This window comes from Microtus oregoni, unplaced genomic scaffold, assembly GCF_018167655.1.
Source record: "Microtus oregoni isolate MIOR12 unplaced genomic scaffold, Mior012 000042F_ref0000377, whole genome shotgun sequence".
Taxonomy (NCBI): domain Eukaryota; kingdom Metazoa; phylum Chordata; class Mammalia; order Rodentia; family Cricetidae; genus Microtus; species Microtus oregoni.
Window position 1 is genome coordinate 6,808,208 of NW_024543209.1, and position 17,756 is coordinate 6,825,963.

Sequence of the window (17,756 nt, forward strand, 5' to 3'; positions counted from 1 at the left end):
CCAGAAACCACTTTTGTAGGGCACCTGCTCTTCTGTGCTTTTTGCTTCAATTGTTTTTGTTTTCAAAAGTTTTAATCCATTGGGAATTTAGAGAGGGAGGTGGGAGGCAAAATGAATTCTGGTCCAGCTTAGTCAGGAAAAAAGTTAAGAGCTGATTTTTCCACCCGAGTCGAGCAGTCTGGCTGGACTGCATCCCAACTAGGGGATAGTTATTGAATGCTCCAAGTCCTGAGGCCCAAGGAAAAGGAACTTCTGTCCTCTCCTGAGTGATTCTCTAGACAAATCTCAAAATGGAACAGCTACACAAATCATATTCCATGCATTGTCAGGGAGAATCTGTTCAGTTTTTAACCAGGCTTATCAAACAGTGGGGTTCCTCTCCCTGGGTAGTAAGTGTGAGTGGGTTAATTGGTCATTCTGGGGAGAGAGGTCAGCAGGAAAAAGCCTCAGTGTTCAAAGCCTGACCTGGCAATGCCAGCAAAGGGTAGAGTGCTGGACGAAGAGGGGTGATCTATAGCACATGTTCTATAGGACCCTCATGGGTTCCCATCCAACCTTTATCCTCATCAAAGACTGCCAAGGGCTCTTAATGTATCTTACACTCCTCTATCTGAGGTCCTAGTGAGATAGTCCTGGAAAACCTTGTGCTTGTGAGTTCCTTTTCACTGAGGAGAAATGTTTTCCAGCTCCTAGCAGGCTGACTTTGCAAAGTACTTTGAACACAGAAAGAAGAAAGGAAGAAAGGAAGGAAGAAAGAAAGAAAGAAAAAGGGCCACAGAAAAGGGAAGGGAAAAAGAAAGGGACACAGAGAGAGTTATCAGCAGGGGTGGTTAGTAAAAAAGGGGGGGGGGGTCTGGAGACAGAAAACCTTTTGTTTCCCCCGTTCGTTTCATGTAGACATTGTGAGGTGAATGGCTTTGAAATGAAATGGGTGTATGAACTAGTTGCTAGGTCACAGGAAGCGAGATCATCAAGACTGCTTTGTGAATTCGGACTCTTTAAATTTTTCGGTTAATCTCAAAAGGAACGTATCTCCTTTGTCTGGTTTCTATTTCTTCTTTAAATTTTTATTTCTTTCGCGGGGTGGTTTGGGACGCCTCCTCGCTTTCTGTTTTCTCCTCTGCCCTTTTGATAACGTGAAAAGAAATGATCATATTACACGCTCTTTGTCGGAGCCTTTTAGAAGTTAGAGGTGGGCGGGGTGGAGGCAGTACCTTCCCCCGCACCAGCCAATGGCGGCGAAGTATTGAAATGATGGGCCGTGATCTGCAGGTCTCGATCTAGCTGTGAGCTCAGAGGCTCGGTAGAGCGCAGGAGGCGAAGGTTCTCTTTTCCATCCAGCCCTGTGCTCAATGGAGGGGCGGGCACTGCAGTGCTTCACGGAGTGACTAGGATAGGACCAGGGCTCATCCGACCAGACCACCGCCGCGATGAAGTATAAGGTAAGAGCTCCTTTTGTACACGTCTCCTGGGAAGCTGGGGACAGCCGTGCCTGCGGGTTTTCCACCGTGACAACCGTGCGGGGATCCCTCGTGTGTCTGGTCTCGCTGAGCTGCGTCTGATCTCGTTTCCATGGTGCTCTAGGGTTGATCCGCAAGCAGACTGGCGCTTTTAGATCTGCTAGTTCGCGGTACAGAGCTCTGAAAGCTGCCCTGAGTAGCGGAAGGTTGTGGAGAAAAGTTAGCATAGAGGCGGGACCAGGCGGCCTCTGGAGATTAGAGGTGTCTAACTCACATCCCAGCAGGCAAGTCGCAGGTCTCTGCCTGACCAGTGCCGACCTGGGGAGCCTTAATAAGAGGAATCAGAACTACTGAGTCTTTAATGGACTCTAAAAGCACGTTTTCAGAGTTTGCCTTAAATACTTGATCTGGGAAACTGTCTGCTCTAGGCACTTTCTTCGGTAGAAGCAAAGAATCCAGGAACTATGATAGGGCTGATGATGGAGAACTCCCGCATCCTTATATAGTTTGGCTTTATGAATAAATGAGTGTTAGTCATTTCTGGGTAACACTGTATTGGGCTTTAACCGGGTCTGAAAGTATGAAGGCTCCGGCTGGCTTCTTTTCCCTGACGCTTACAGAATGCCGTGCTCATATCTTGGCAGCATTAGTTTCCATTGCATTTTGTACCACTGTTTCTGGGGTTACTCTTGGCAAAATGATTATGACTTGCTCAGCACATCCCGTCTAAGGAGGCGGTTTCCAAGGGACTTGGCCCAGTAGCAGATCGCAATGACTTAGCCATGCCTTTTTTTTTTTTTTAATGATGAATAGGCCTCTACTTTCAAAGGACAGTGCTATTATAAAAGTTCATTTTGGTGAAGTGGCTTAACAGATCCTTTTAACTGACTTGGAAGGAGCTAACTTTGCTTCCCTCTGAGGCAGGTAGCTTCTGACCCTTCCTTTTGGATAGAAGGCTGTAAACACTGGCTGTAGCTAAAAGCCACAGCTTAACATCAAGATCTTGTGTCCAGTGTCTGTAAATCCTGTTTGAAAACTGTGAACCGAAATGCCCAGTCTTTATTGTAAAGCATGGGTAATGGCTCTTGGGGAAATTCCAGCAGTCTGGAGACAACACAGGTATCCGTTATCGCTCCACTATCAGCTTTCCGTTTTGGGGCATCAGTGGGGAGAAGTAGAAGAAAGGATGGCTCCAGTATTCAGTGGGAGATGCAGCTTCCTACCTGGCAGGAACAGAATCTTTTTTGGAAGTGTTTCTCCCCATTGCTGTCTCCTTGTTCACAGAACTGGTTGGGACTACATAATATTTCGCCTGGAATTCTTTTCTCTCCTTTTTTTCCCTGCTGTTGAATCAGGGCTGTATTGTAGAGAAAAGGGAAAGGATTTCCTCTGGCTGTTCCTGGAACATGAAATGGTGGATGTGGGATGTGAGTGCTGCAGTCAAGAAAGTGACGAAGTCTAAAGTCACCTTGATTCAGTGACCTCATCACGTTTAGCTTTGCTCTTTACGGAAAGAAATGTCATGGGGATGGGTGATGCCCACGGCGGGTGAGAAACTGCAACTGGGGAAAGCCTCCCCCTTGGACGGGTCCACCCAGAGTTGAACACAGTGCCAAGCAATAGAAATAACATGGCGGTGGTTGTTAGTGCTATTATTATTATTATCATAGGAAACTCCACCAGCAAAAAGGCTGAGCTCCCCAAGTACACAAATGACACATAGGCACCCTGTGTTGGCCAGGGCAGAAATGAGCCGCTTTCCTCCTGTCATGAAGCCTATTAGCTAATAAAAGGCAACTTTCTTTCAGGAGAGAATTAGTCATGATGTGTAGGAGATGCTAAATAGGGGCATGCTGAGGAGAGTAGAGACAGCCATACTGAGCTCTCTCTAAAGCGCTAAGGCACACACACTTGTTTCCAGAGGTAGTAATTGTGGCCCACAGAGGCCAAGCGATTTTTCCAGTACCACTAGCTCATGAGCACAGGATTAGAAAGGACCTCAATTTAATACTGTTGATTATTAGAAAAAAAAACAACTAAAACAAAAATCATCTGCAGCTCCCTGAAACAGCCATCCCTCTGACTGGTATGTTCTGGTTCCAGAAAGTTCAGAACTCTTTCATCCCGAGTGTTCCCTCGGGATAGTCTTCTTTTCCTTTTTTTTCCAGTGGTAACTCTACAAAGTGAAATACAAAGTTGGCATTTATTTGTTGAATTTGAGCTACTTAAGTAGTAAAACCAGATAATTATTAGATTGTAAAACCAGGAGTCTGGAATTATCTCTTAAACACTATGTTGCGCCATCAACTATAAATCCAGCATGAACTTAAAAATGGATCATTGTAAGATGCGTGTCAGAGTCAAAAGCTTTCTTTTTCCTTTCAAAAGGTTTCCTTTTTCTTTTTCTTTCCTTTTTGCCTCCTGTTGTTAACTGGATGGTCTTGTTTAGCTACTTTAGAGTCCCTAACCAGGGAACAATCAAGTTCCACTTATTTTGTCCTTAAAATCCACAGCTCCAGGCAGCTAACAATTATTTACAATTATGAGGGCTACAGGATGCAAGCTGTTGCTCTAGGCAAATCTGCCTGCTTAGCATACATCGAGCCTGCTTTTATTTCACTTATGTTTTTATTTGTTCATGTGAAGCCTGTCGTAGGTGTTTAATGTTTCATTTCTCTTAGAAGAGTCTGCCTGGGTGATTGGTAGCTGTGAGGGTTTCCTCTGTTAAGATTCTACTTAAAGAAGCCAGGCGTGATAGAGCACCCCTTTAATCCCGGGACTTCAGGAGGCAAAGGCAGGTGGATCCCTATGAGTTCCAGGCTACTTAGGGGTACATAGTGAGACATTGTCTCAAAGACAATGACAATAACAAAAGGTTCTATATAGAAATCCCTTTAATGTTTATTATATGTTTCTCGTGGCCTTGGCTTGCTTGTTCAAGGGTCTGGAGGTGGCTGGTAGGTGTTGCCCTTTGTCCTGAAGCTCAGGGACCAGTTCCAATCCCTGTTTTTAACAGAAGCCCTGAAGGCCCTGCCCACGTAGTAGGGGCCAGGAATGAGGTCCTATCCACTTCATGCCCAGGCCTGGAAGATGTTCAGCAAGTACAGCTTGTGAGGGATTTCCCGTGGCTGAGCAGCTTTTGTGGCTTGGTCAAATTTCATAACTCTTAAGTGTCTACTTTAGTCAAAATCTAATCTATTTTCTAGTCATTATAGATGAAAAGGTCACTCTTAAGTGTTCTGACTTAAAAAAATAAAGTACGGTGAAGTATGGCAATACAGTTAAAAATACCTACAGTCTTGAATTCAGATTACTGTGGTCCAGCTGAATGGGGGCAAAGTTGTTCAAGGAAAAGAGAAGCATATAATGAAAAGCTTCTGCGGAGGAACTTTGAAAATATTTTTATTTTCCAAAGTTGTTTTAAGGGAGAAGTTAGAGAAATTGATTTAGCCAACATGGCTATTTGTAACATACAGAAATATCAATTCTCTTTGTGCGTTGATGTTTCAGCTGTAAAATCTTTTTTGATTAATTGTTGTGTTCAATTCCAGTTTAGGATCGCGTCTATACCCACCTGCTTTTAAAATGCTGCATATTGTCAGTGGATTGAAAAGCCCCAGAAGGTGTTTCAAAAAAAAACGTAGCTTCATTATTTATGGTCTTATATTTATTTAGCAAACCCATTTCAGAGCTAAAGGTCTTCCATACGCAGAGATGAGGCTTTGTCAAAATGCAGGTGTCCTGATAATAGCAAGTTTAACACGTTGAGCAACACACTCTAAATCCCTCCAGCATCCTCTTCTTGTTGGACCACACGCTACTCTTGTAGCTCAGGACCTAGCAAGTGCCTTCCCATGTCCTCTGCCCCCAGTCTCTGACAAAATAAAACAAAGGTAGACAAAATCCTGCCTCGATGCCTTTCAAAGCCTTGGCAGATTCTCTCTCCCCTTTGTGCAATACCTATCTTACCTTTTCTTATGTGTCTCTAGTATCAGATCCTGTGGGGCTCCTCCCATCCAGCTACCTACATGGTCATAACAGTCTAGTGTGCAGCCTCTGCCCCCATGTTGGCTGCTCCTTGAACTCCCTGTGGGGGTTCTTATTCCTTTCATGGGCATGCGACACCAAGCCTATGTGACTTGAGTAGCCAGTCACTTCCCACTAGTAAAGTCTCCTCATCTATCCACTCCATAAAGCAATGAAAGGCTAAACCTTTGTCTCCTCTAATCTCTTACGTTTTTCACCTCTGCCCTACGCTGTTAACTCTGCCTTACTTATTAACCCCATTTAATCAAACCACTATCTAAACGATACTGGTGGTGGACTCCAGTTTTAAGGAAGTCTCATTGAATGCAAGAGGCCCATCTTTTCTTGGGATGTAAAGGCAAACTGACAGACAGACCCTTGTTGAAAGTGTAATGTAGGCTCTGTCAGTCTTGAACAGGTAGGGACTTGGCTTTGTCTACTCTTGTAAGAGGAACAAGATGGCTTGTGGAGGAAGACATCTCCATTCCTCGGGACTTAAGGCCCTATGGTCTTGGGCAAATTAAACTCCCAGAGCTTTCAGGTTAGCTGCAAACTTGAGATGGTATTAACTGCTTTGTACTATTACTTTGAAGTCTAAGCCAATGTATAAAGTTCTTATCCTAGATCCTGGCATACAGAAAGTAGACAATGAATGCTAGCTGGCCCCAGCTCTCCTTGTAGTGTATTTACTCGCTAGATATTGAAAGGTTGGGGTGGGTTTCATGGCAAGATCATGTCCAAATCCCAATTACTAAGTTAAGATGGTTGAGCCTCACTGAGTATTCCACAGCAAGAGTGTACATGGTCGGAATGCAGACCCCAGGTCCAGGGACCCTGAAGCATGCCTACAGCACACAGCCCCCACGTGCCAATGACTCCTAGGTTTGGTTTCTTCATTGTTATTGACAAACTTGGAATTCCTGAAATTACAGGACTTTCTCCTAGTGGGTACTTGGCAAATATTGTAGTCCAATGCTGAATTACAGAAAACACCTATGCCAACAGCCTTTTTCTATATGACATAGAAGTATTCATGTTTCAAATCCCACTTTTGCTTCTTTCTGACTATGTTTTTAGGCAACTACTTTAAATCTCTGTCTTACTAGTTAGCTGCAAGAATATAATATATGAAAGTCATTGGTTCCTAGAACATAGTAGGCATTTGATAACTAATAGCGATTTATGTAATTTTTGATATATGATTTTATATAGGTAGATAAAGATATATATAGATACACACACACAAATCTATGAGTAGTGATGGAATATGATGATAACTTCATCATGGATGGTACCATCAGGGCCCATGACCATGGAGAGAGATGTAAACCTAAACAGACACAGATACATTAACCTTATACTGTAAAAGATTTAAGAAGTCTTCTCTACATTTGTTTCCTCTTGGAACAGGAGATGGCTCAGTAGAAAACAGTACTCACTGTACAAGCATGAAGACCCAAGTTCAAATCCCCAGCACGGTATAAAAAAACCCTGTTGCTGCTACTCATGCCTATAACCCTGGCGCTATTGTATTGCCGGGGGGCGGGGAGGGGTATGACCACAGAAAGATGGCTTGGGCTTGCTGCCAAGTAGCCTAGTTTTATAATGGTGAGATCCAAGTTCAACAAGAGACCCTTTCTCGGGGAATGAGACAGAGAATCACAGAGCAGGATAGCCAGTGTCTTCTGTCAGCCACAGTACATACATTTATTTCCTGCATGCACACAAGTTTACCACATATACATATACACATACCACACCGGGGGTAGGAGAGACTATTTACCCTTAACAAAGGCTATGAGGAAAACAGAAAGCCATCCATTTAAACAGATGCAATCCATGGAAAGTCATTTGGGGGTGATGTGGGACGTTCAGGATTAACTCATTTGTGATCAACTGCAGACCCAGTGATGTCAGTATAACATCGTAAGAGGTACCTATTTTTATATCATCTTAGGGTTAGAAAGGAGTGGACAGATTCCTTTGGAATGCTAGCCCCCAGGACCGCAGCACTATCCTCAGAAACGTATAGACTTAATTACCAAGCCTCTCTGCCAAGACAAACGCAGTGGGGCCCTTGGGAACAAATACAATATTTCCAACTTAAAATGCCAGAACTGCTGGTTTCCTAGGCAATAACTGATTGCAAAAAGCCCGAGCATGGAAAGAAGACAAAAATCCCCAAAGCCCTGTTTAGGCTTCGTCAACAACACCCCCTCCATCTTATTTACTTTGAACATTCCAGTCATCTCCCTGTGGTAGTTCTTACTGGCTAATGAGGACTCTGCATGCCAGGGAGCTGTATTCGGCTGCCAGGACTCTTCCTGAAGGATCTCCATTGTAAGATAAGTGATCTTGTTGGAGACCTTTTTCACCCCTAACTGGAAAGGCTGAATCTTTGAGAGGGTGCTTTTAATAGACTATGTGATCTGGGTAACTTGAGGGAGGCATATCATCTAGGGACAATGGAATGGGTACTCCCGAGAGTATTGGTACTGATGGTGTGTGACATCAGTTTGCTGTGGCTGAGGCGGGGCTTGGGGGACAGCCGATTATGAATATATTAAGATTGTCAGTGGAAGGGCTGGAGAGATGGCTCAGTCGGTAAAGGGCTTGCTGTGCTGAGTTTGATCCCTGTCAAAAGCCTACGATCCCTGTGCTAGAGAAGCAGACACAAGAAGACCCCTGTAGTTTCATTGGCCAGGCAAGTGAGATGAATAGGTGAGCTCCAGGTTCAGTGAGAGACCCTGTCTCAAAACCAGTGTGGGGAGCGATTGAGGAAGATGCCTGCTGTTGCCCTCTGTGCACACATGCACTGGCACACACACGTGCATACACCCACTGAACAACTACACACTTACACACAGAATTGCTACTGGAATGTTTTCCTTATTTGCTTGGACTTTACCATATCCACTAAATTCTATGTATGCTCCAAAGCTGGGGCCAGTTTGGAAGGTGTCATGTTTCTTGGCAGATCTTGGTGTTGCAAATTTGAATTCCTCCTGGTATTTCCAGTATGTCACAGTAAAGGTGCAAGATGTTACCCCCCCCCCAAAAAAAGTTCCTGTATGAAATGCTGACATGTGTGCTCACCAGAAATAAGGATGGAACAACCATGAATGTGTAAACATACAAGCCCTGTCAAACACAAAAATACTTGATGGCTCCCTTTGAAATCAAATCAATTTTAACTCTTTATGTATTTTCATGGGGAGCAGTGAAGGGAAGAGGTTCACCTGTGGTACTCGGTGGAAAGTTGCAGTAATGAAAACACACGGCACGCTCAGATTGGAGCCATGTCTCCTCCCCTCTTGTTGAAGTGTTATGTGCTTCAACAGTGTGACATGCCCTACATATTTGTCCTCATCTCTTTTTGTTAGGCAGAAGTCTTTTGGTGGCTTCTGTATTGTAACGGTAAGCTTACTGGTACTAGTTGGTGGTGTATTGTGTTTGATTTAACTTAGCATCCCATAGGCAATTCGGCTGGAACTCATTGAGGTTTCTTTGTCCTCATAACTCTGCTCCCTTCTGATAAAGATGGATTTGGGCTTCTCTACCCTCCGAGACCACCACCTCCTAGAATTAGCAGTAATATACAAAACCTTCACACTGGAAAGGACAGGCACACGGATTTGTGCACACTTGACCATTGTCGAGATCTCTGTCTTTAATGTTGGCCATCTGCCAGTTCTGTTCCTGTTCCTGTCACTTGTAACACAGCTCAGAGCTTGACAGGAAAGTGACCCGGGGACTAACACAGACAGCGGAATCCTGAGGTCCCAGCTTCCTGGGCTAGAACCTCAATGTTGGGCTATGGTTCTCAGTCCCACTCCTCACCAAGTTCAAGGTGATATGAAAATGGGACATGGGGACAGAAACAACAGAAAGACCAAGAGCCTTTTCCTCTTGGCTCCATCCACTGTGATGCAGACTCCTAGACAATATCCCAGAGATGCAGAGGCCCCAGGGACATAGCCCACTCCTTTATTTGAGGCTGTCATATCTATAAAAGGACATTCATTTTTCTCAATCACAGATTCTTACCAGGACACATTTTTCTCTTGAATTCTTAATTTAACCAAGATAAAGATCCCTTAGCAAGAAATGTAGTTTCAAGGCTATTCTTTGTTGTGTGTGTGTGTGGCGGGGGGGGGGGGGGGTTCATGGATGTATCCACATTTCACAAACCAAAGACTGGGACATATTGTCTGACAATGGGAAGGATATTTGAAACTGAGGCCTATCATGGAAAAGTTCAGAAACACATGGGCAATCTACAGATGGTCAACACGAGCTGCTCCAGAGATCAATCAGTTGTCCCATTCCTGTCATGGCAGTGTTTTGCAGGAAAGTATATATGAGCATTTGTAAAGGGAATTTGGCTGGGTTCTTCATAGACAGTCATAGTCACATTTAGTCATAAATAATAAGGTTTCTTTTATATCTTTGTACAGGGATCAGCCTCTTTGGAAACGAAAGCAAGCTCAGTTTGAAATGTGGGCTTGTTTGGCACACCTGAGTGGGGGATTGTATTTCAATTGTTCCTGCTTTCAACCTGGTCAGGTAGCTCCTTGCCTCGTAGCCTGCAGCATCTGTAACCATCCTCCCACCCTCCTTATTAAGATCTTAATTACAGATGCAACTGAGTTCATGGCTGAAGGGAAGGAATTTCCTTCGGTGAGCTGTGCCTGCCTTTGGTGTGGCAGGTATAATCACGATGAGATCATTTCTGGTCTGGGTTCCTTTCCTGGAGGAGTTTTTCTTTTGGGGCAAGGACGAATACGGTTAAGACATGATTCCCTGAGCTCAGCACAGTATGCCGGTAACTGCTCCCACCTCCTAGAGTCTCTTTCTCCTGGAGGACTCGGAGCGTTTGGCATATGCAATTCCATGAACTCTCATAATCCTTCCAAGAAGAACTTGTTTCTTTTCCTGACTTTGCAGATGGGGAAACAGAGGTGATTGCCATTATTTTTAAGTAGAAGAATAGAGATGAGACTTTCTCAGGGAGGTTTAGCAGCCATTTCTCTAGCCAGTGGAGGACTGGTCTGTGCACCCAGCAACACCCCAGGACTAGATTCCAATAATGCAGACACGTATACACACACTGTTACAACCAAAAACTGTCTTCAAACATCAAATGTCCACTGGCTGGACAAGATCTCTTCGACCCTAGGCTACCATCCTCTTTTAATTGCTTCCTTCTGCTTAAAAATCACAGCCTCTTTGGTTTTGTGAGATGGAAGTACAGAATTCCACTCCTGGAAGTGTTGGCCACAATTTAGTGATGACTTATTGTAACAGACCTTAACCCCAAACTAACTTCCTTCTCTAGGATGAGCCCCTATTGGTTCATGGGAAGACTACAAAATACTTAGAAGCATAAGATCTCCCTCAGGCCAAGTGTGACACCTCCACACCATCTCTAAGGCAACCATTTCTCCCAAGGCTTTCCGAATCCCTCCCTGAGTATGCATGGAATCTTGCCCTATGTGCCTAGACTTCAGCAGTAGAGAACGCTGTGTGTTCTCAGTAACGTAACAAGCTAAGATACCATAGCTTCCAAAACATCTTTGTGACCACTGCTAGGTGGCAATGCTAATGGTGTATGAGTGTACACCCCTCTTAGCCAAGGGTGTGGATCCAAACTTTAAAACTCTTTGAAGAGCTCACAAGATAAGTAGATAATAGCAGCAAGCCAACAAACCCAGATCAAGTGACTTTGGGGGAAGGGTTTCGTAGTCATGTGGGTGTGTACATGCATGCAGAGGCTAGAGGTTCACATCAGGTGTCCTGTTCCTTTATGTACCATCAACCCTGCTTTTTTGAGTCACGGTCTCTCATACCCTAGAGCTCACTAGTTAGGCTAGACTGACTGGCCAGCAAGCTCCAGGGACCTACCTGTCTTTACTTCTTCAGTACAAATAGGTACCATTGTGTCTGGTGTTTCTTCACATGGGTTCTGGGGATTGAATTCAGGTCCTCATGCTTGCAAGGCAAGCAATATAGAAACTGAGGTATTCCCCAACCCCCTTTCAAGTAACTTGTGCGAGAGTCCCGGCAAAGGGCGACCTCACAGTTCATCGAATGGTTTCTGACAAGGATGGTGGTATATTTGAGTTAATGTATTTAATTATAACCTCGCATTCAGACTTTGGTCTAGGAAGATAAATACATGAGAATGTAAAAACAGAACCTTTTCATACTTTCAAACACTTTATAGATGTTACAGCTATGCGTTTTCGTTTTGGAGAAATGATATCATTTTTTGGAAATACATTATAATCGATTGGATTGGACTCTCGTACTCCTGTTTAACTTCATTCTTATTTCTCTTACCCTGAATGTTAGGGGATTTGTCTAGACAGGCAGTCAGATATGATCCAGTGCCAACACTGTAATGCTGGCTGGAATCCAAAAGGTTGTTTTATTGTTAATAAAACCTATCTTTTGGGTGAGTGGGTGTCAAGACTTCGTCATTATATGGCGCCTGTAAGATTTATCTAGGGACAGAAACCTACAAAGAGTTCACGCTTGCCCCACGGTTTTGATCCTTTGCCAATACGTTATATTGAAAACTAGCAAAACCAGGCAACTTGGGGCAAATGTATAGAAATCTCAAGGCTTAACAGCAGCATCACTAAATTCCTAGGTGGAGCAGAGTCTCAGGAGAGACATCCTCGTGGTCGGGGAAGAACGCTAGACAGAGAGATAACCAGTTGTGATCTCAGGCTCTGCCGTTAATCTAATCTATGACCTTCTGGGCTGTGAAACAAAGACAATGTTAAAAACATAGAGGAACCTATGTGTGCTCATCTTCGTTAAGATCCTTGGTACCACTTAAGCATAGCTCATAGGCTGCGGGCAAGTAGAAAATTGAACTCTTAAGGATGACTGATTGGTATATTGCGATGATATGATATAATATGATAGACACAGAGGTAACAATATTATCATCCTTATGAAAAAATCTAATTCCTTTTTCTTGCAGTCAAATTCATCTTCCATCATGAGTTTAGACATTCTGAAGTCACACACATACTAGTGTATCTACCTACCTGCCCTTACGGGATGTTTCTTATGCAGAGAAAAGGTTTCTGCTCTGCTCACGGTTTGCATGGAAACAGGTGTCAGCCTAAGTCTTTTATTTTCTAAAATGAATTCTTTAAAATTCTAGCTTTAAAATTCTTTAGTGTGTGTATGTGTGTAGAGCATGCATGTGCAGGTCAGAGGACAACTGTCAGGAGTGGGCTCTCTGGGATGGAGCTCTAGTTGCCGGTCTTGCTTGGCCCAGTGCGTTTACACTCTATGCTATCTTCCCTCCATCAATCTCATATCATAGGAAAATTTATGATAGCCATTCAGATACAGGGAAGAAGTGGACCCAGCATCATAAGAAATGCTCCAATATCCTAGGTATGCTGCCCAAATCATGTAGCACAAATCCTGGGAGGCTGAAATTTCTTTCTGGGACCCTTTTATTGAACGTTAAAGTGTTAGATGTTCTCACTTCTTTCAAGCAGAGCCATCACTTTGGACTATAAATCATCAAAAGAACACTGGTTACAGACCACTCATCAAATAGGACAAGGCCAGTGCACAAATTCGTATGCCTGGGAGCCTTATGAGCACACACACACACACACACACACACACACACACACACACACAGTGCTATACACAGGGAATATTAATTCTTAGACCCTAGGCTCCAGTGACCTGGACACAGTATTTATGCTTCTTCCTTCTTCACCTGCATCTGTTTTGTTTTGTTTTTTAACTTAATCTCTACCTTGTCAAAGAATGCCTGTTGGAACCTAGTAGCTAATATCATGTACTAAAGCTTCTCTCAGTAAGAAATGCATAAAACAGAATTGAATTATCACTCTAGATCACAACGCTGGGGACGAAGTGGCTTGTGAGACTATTCACAGAAGGTCTGAGTTATTTGCAGAATCCTTAGGGCTTAATAAAAGCAGTTTCCAGAAACTAAAGCTCACTGATGGAAATGTGGTCCACTGGCTAAGAATAGTCTTCACTGGGGAATGTCAGACAGGCTGGACCAGTGCTCAGAAGTTTGACCAGTGTTCCAAGGACCTAGCCGGAGCCTGCTGCTGCCTTCCTGGGGGCTGTTTCCAGTCACCAGTGGAGGTGAGCAGAAGGCAATGAACAGTTACTCAGATGATGTAGGAGGGTCATCTGTCTCTGTGTTACTTTCATTGGTTAATAAAGAAACTGCCTTGGCTTTTTGATAGGGCAGTATTTAGATAGGTGGAGTAGACAGAACAGAATTCTGGGAGAAAGAAATCAGAGTCAGGCAGATGCCATGAAGCTCTGGCCCAAGATGGACGTAGGTTAGAATCTTCCCAGTAAGCCATCACCTCGTGGTGCTACACAGATTATTAGAAATAGGTTAATCAGGATGTGAGAGTTAGCCAATATGAGGCTAGAAATGATGGGCCAGGCAGTGTTTAAATGAATACAGTTTCCATGTAATTATTTTGGGCGTAAACTAGCCGGGTGGCAGGGCCGGGGGGGGGGGCACCACACCCTATTACTACAATATTCCCTATCACAGTATACTGTATCTTCTAGCTCCTGTACCCAGAGGTGCCCTGTCTCCTACTTTTTTTTTTTTTTTTTTTTTTTTTGGATTTTCGAGACAGGGTTTCTCCGTAGATTTTGGTTCCTGTCCTGGAACTAGCTCTTGTAGACCAGGCTGGCCTCGAACTCACAGAGATCCGCCTGCCTCTGCCTCCCAAGTGCTGGGATTAAAGGCGTGCGCCACCACCACCCGGCCCTGTCTCCTACTTAATAACATCTAGAAGTTTCAAATTTAAAATCCGTTAGTGTTCCAGATCTTCACGTACAAGAAAAGAGTGTGAGCCAAGCTCCCAAGAATCAAATTCTTGATACTTATAAGTAGCCATGCTTTGAGACTATGACTGCTTTTATCGGAGAAGGACTAAGTATCCTCCCAACACACACACACACACACACACACACACACACACACACACACCACATCAAAGGTGCCATGAGAGCCAAGAGGGTAAATGTAACCAAAATGGCAGAACTAGTCTCTGAGCAGAGCTGATTTTTGTCAGTAGAAACAAAACCTTTCTCTTCGCCAGTATGCCCCGAGGCTGACCTTGGCCATGTTCTTCTCTCGGCAGCTTCCTTTAAGAACTGATTTCCTTGATGATGGCCATTTCCTCTAGTGGGTCTGTTTCTCAGGATCTGGTCTCTGGGTACTTCTGCATGCATGCATGCGTGCATGTGCTGGAGTCCGCTAGAGACTGGGCTAACATTGGGAGCTGGGGTTGGGCACAGGAAAGTCTTGTCATCAAGAATGAGGCGGCCCTGAGTCTTTGGCAGGTTCTCCTGCATAAATATAGAATGAAGTAAAAATAATAAAAGGACGCCAAGCCATCGATGATGCTATCAGTCACAGTGAGTGACACACCAGCCATTGTGTCTCTTCAAAGGATAGCGTGAGCAGCCGTGGAAATTCCACATCACGCCTCTCTATATTGGGAGAAGCAAATAATGTCCCTGGCAGTCAAAGTAATACGCTTTCTTGATATTGTGATAGCAGTGGGGAAAACAGGGCGGGGGAGGGAAGAGGGCAGAAGTTGTCCTGTGACTGGCTTGTGTATACAGCCAGGTTTGTTTTGTTTTCTTACTTTCCCACTCCTCAGCCATAGTCTGAGGACCCAGAACAACAGAAGCAAGCTTTCTGGTGAAGTATGTGAATGGCTCTCTGTCACCTACCAGACTCAGATGGGAGGGAAGGCTCTTTAAAGGGACCATTGTATTCTCTGCTGCTGGGATGGTCAGTTCCTCTTGGCCTTCCTGTTTGCTCAGTAGTTGCGAACACACCAGATTGGAAGGGGGGGAGCAGGCTCCAATCTGCGTCATTGTCCTGTTTAAATAGGGAGGGGCTGGCACTTTCCTGCTGCCTGTCTCCCTTATTCTTAGGCCCTAGGCTCCAGTGACCTAGACACAGTATTTATGCTTCTTCCTTCTTCACCTGCATCTATTTTGTTTTGTTTTTTAACTTAACATCTTTTTCTCGAGAAAAAGAATTCCTCTCTCCAAGTAGAGAACCAGGGATACAGAGGTCAGAACCCACTTCAATTTGGTAGGGAATGGGTATGGATTCTGTTTCACACACTGGGCTCACATTCTGGATATGGAAATGGAGCCAGACAGTGTCTCTGAACTTAAGTTAACAGCCTGGAATGGGGTGATGCAAAGCCTGCTGTAGAGAAACATGGAGAGATGGCTCAGCAGGTAAAGGTGCTTGTCCCCAAACCTAACAATGTCTGTCTGATCCCTGAGACCACATGGTAGAAGGAAAGAAACAACTCCTGGAAGCTATCCTCTGGCCTCTGCATGTATGTGCACACATGTAGTGGACAGCATGTAGCCTCTGCATGCATGTGCACACATGTACTGGACAGCATGTAGCCCTTGCTTGCATTTGCACACATGTACTGGGCATCACCTGGCCTCTGCATGCATATACACACATGTACCGGACAGCACAGTCACAAAGAAACAAGAGTGATAGAAAACTAGACAGGATGTGATCAGATGGATTTTGGGAAGACAGTTATTCTATTTATATGGAAGATGGGTTCTAAGCTGGGAAAAGGTTTAATGAAGTAGAACCAGTTGGTAAATCTCACTTCAGGAAAATGGGGGAAAAAACAGCTAAAACAAGCAAACTAAACTAAACTAAAACAACCTAGTTATTGCTAAGATTCACACCTGGGGGACCTGCGAGACAGGATATGGCATCTGACAACTGGGGCCAGGTAGTGAATAGTGTGCCAACCTCAGGCTCCCAGCTTGGGCAGGCCACTGCTAAAGCAACAGGAAAGGGGTTTCTTCATTCATTGGGCTTGAGACAGAGATGTCCCATCAGTCCGCGAAGTGGGTAAGAACAGGGGTGCGCAAGTGTATCTGTTCTGTACTGTGGGTCTGGGTCGTACCTACATGCCTATGTCATCACCTGGGTGACAGATCATTTCGAGAGCAATGAGATAGAGGAGGGAACAAGCACAAAAGAGAGGTCCCCTGGGAACATGACTACTTAAGAGATGGGGGAAAATGGTCTATTGATGGCGACAGAGAGTGTGTAGCCCAGAGAAGAGGAAGAACCAGGAAGCAAGGTCTTGGAAGAATAGAAACCAAACTAAGTGAACTTCTAGAGAACATGAGGTGGATTGACAGGCAAGGTCCTTTGGATGGGATTTATAGACACTGATATCCAATCCCCATTAAAGTAATTATTACTATAATTTTAGGGTATAAGCCTATGCCCTGGCAGCCTTAACAAGCTAAATTTCACCCCTTGTATTCCCTTCATCAATTAAAGAACTAGATAATTGCTAAGCTCTCAAGAAAACCAATTCCACTCTCCCAGCAGAGAACCAGGAACGCAGAGCTCAGAACTCATTTCAATTTTATAGAGAATGGGTGTGGAATTTATTTCAGACACCGGGCTCACATTCTGGAAATGGAAAAGAAGACAGGCAGAATAGTGAAAAGTGGAGAAAGGAGGTTTATTCAACATGACCACATTGGAGAAAAGAACAAATGAAAGGGTCCAGCAAGCCCCCGGCCCATCTTCTAGGACATTGGTATGGATTTAAATTGCAGCAGAGGGCAAGAGGAGCACATAACTAAGTAGTCTTGGTTCAAGCGTGGTCCTGTCCATCACAGTTCCATCGCTGTCTGCCTCCAGTCTCTTCTGCAAGGTTCTCCAGCTTGGCAGAACCGTGTGAAATCTCTACCCAGGAGACAAGTTTCTCCCTTGCTGGGCACCAGGCTCTTGCCTTTCCCTTCCCCCAGCATGAGATTCCTGGGGAAATTTCAATTGCTTAGGGTCCACTATCTCAACAGTCTGCTAGACAAAAGGAGGGGACACAAGCGTCGCCTTAGACTATCTCCCCTCCTCCCAGAAGCCAGGAAACAGGAGGTCTGGCTTCGTACCCAAGTCCTAAGGTCTTCTAGCCAGGTGACCTTACAAATCATTAACTTCCTGAACCTCCTTTTTTTCTTAGCTGTCAAGTGGAAGAGCTGGACTCTAACTCCTTGAAGAGCACTCTGTCTTCCAAGTTCTGCTCCCTGCCCCAACAGTACTCTCTGCCTTTGGAATTGCCAATCTCTGGAAACTTGGCATCCAGCTGGGTATAGAATTACCCAGCTCTTATCTCTCCTTGATTTGTTTCTGTGTTGACATTCTTACCACCACCA

General features: G+C 44.4%; 1 protein-coding gene across 1 annotated transcript in view; it reads left to right on the forward strand.

Moving 5' to 3' along the window:
• Positions 1-1,306: 1,306 nt before the first annotated feature.
• The window catches only part of Nedd9 (neural precursor cell expressed, developmentally down-regulated 9), a 50,742-nt gene continuing 34,292 nt past the window's right edge, over positions 1,307-17,756 (forward strand). Inside the window, exon 1 of the mRNA XM_041632869.1 lies at positions 1,307-1,442. Coding sequence (XP_041488803.1) covers positions 1,431-1,442 — 12 coding nt within the window. The 5' untranslated portion in view covers positions 1,307-1,430. The remainder of the gene's footprint in view (positions 1,443-17,756) is intronic.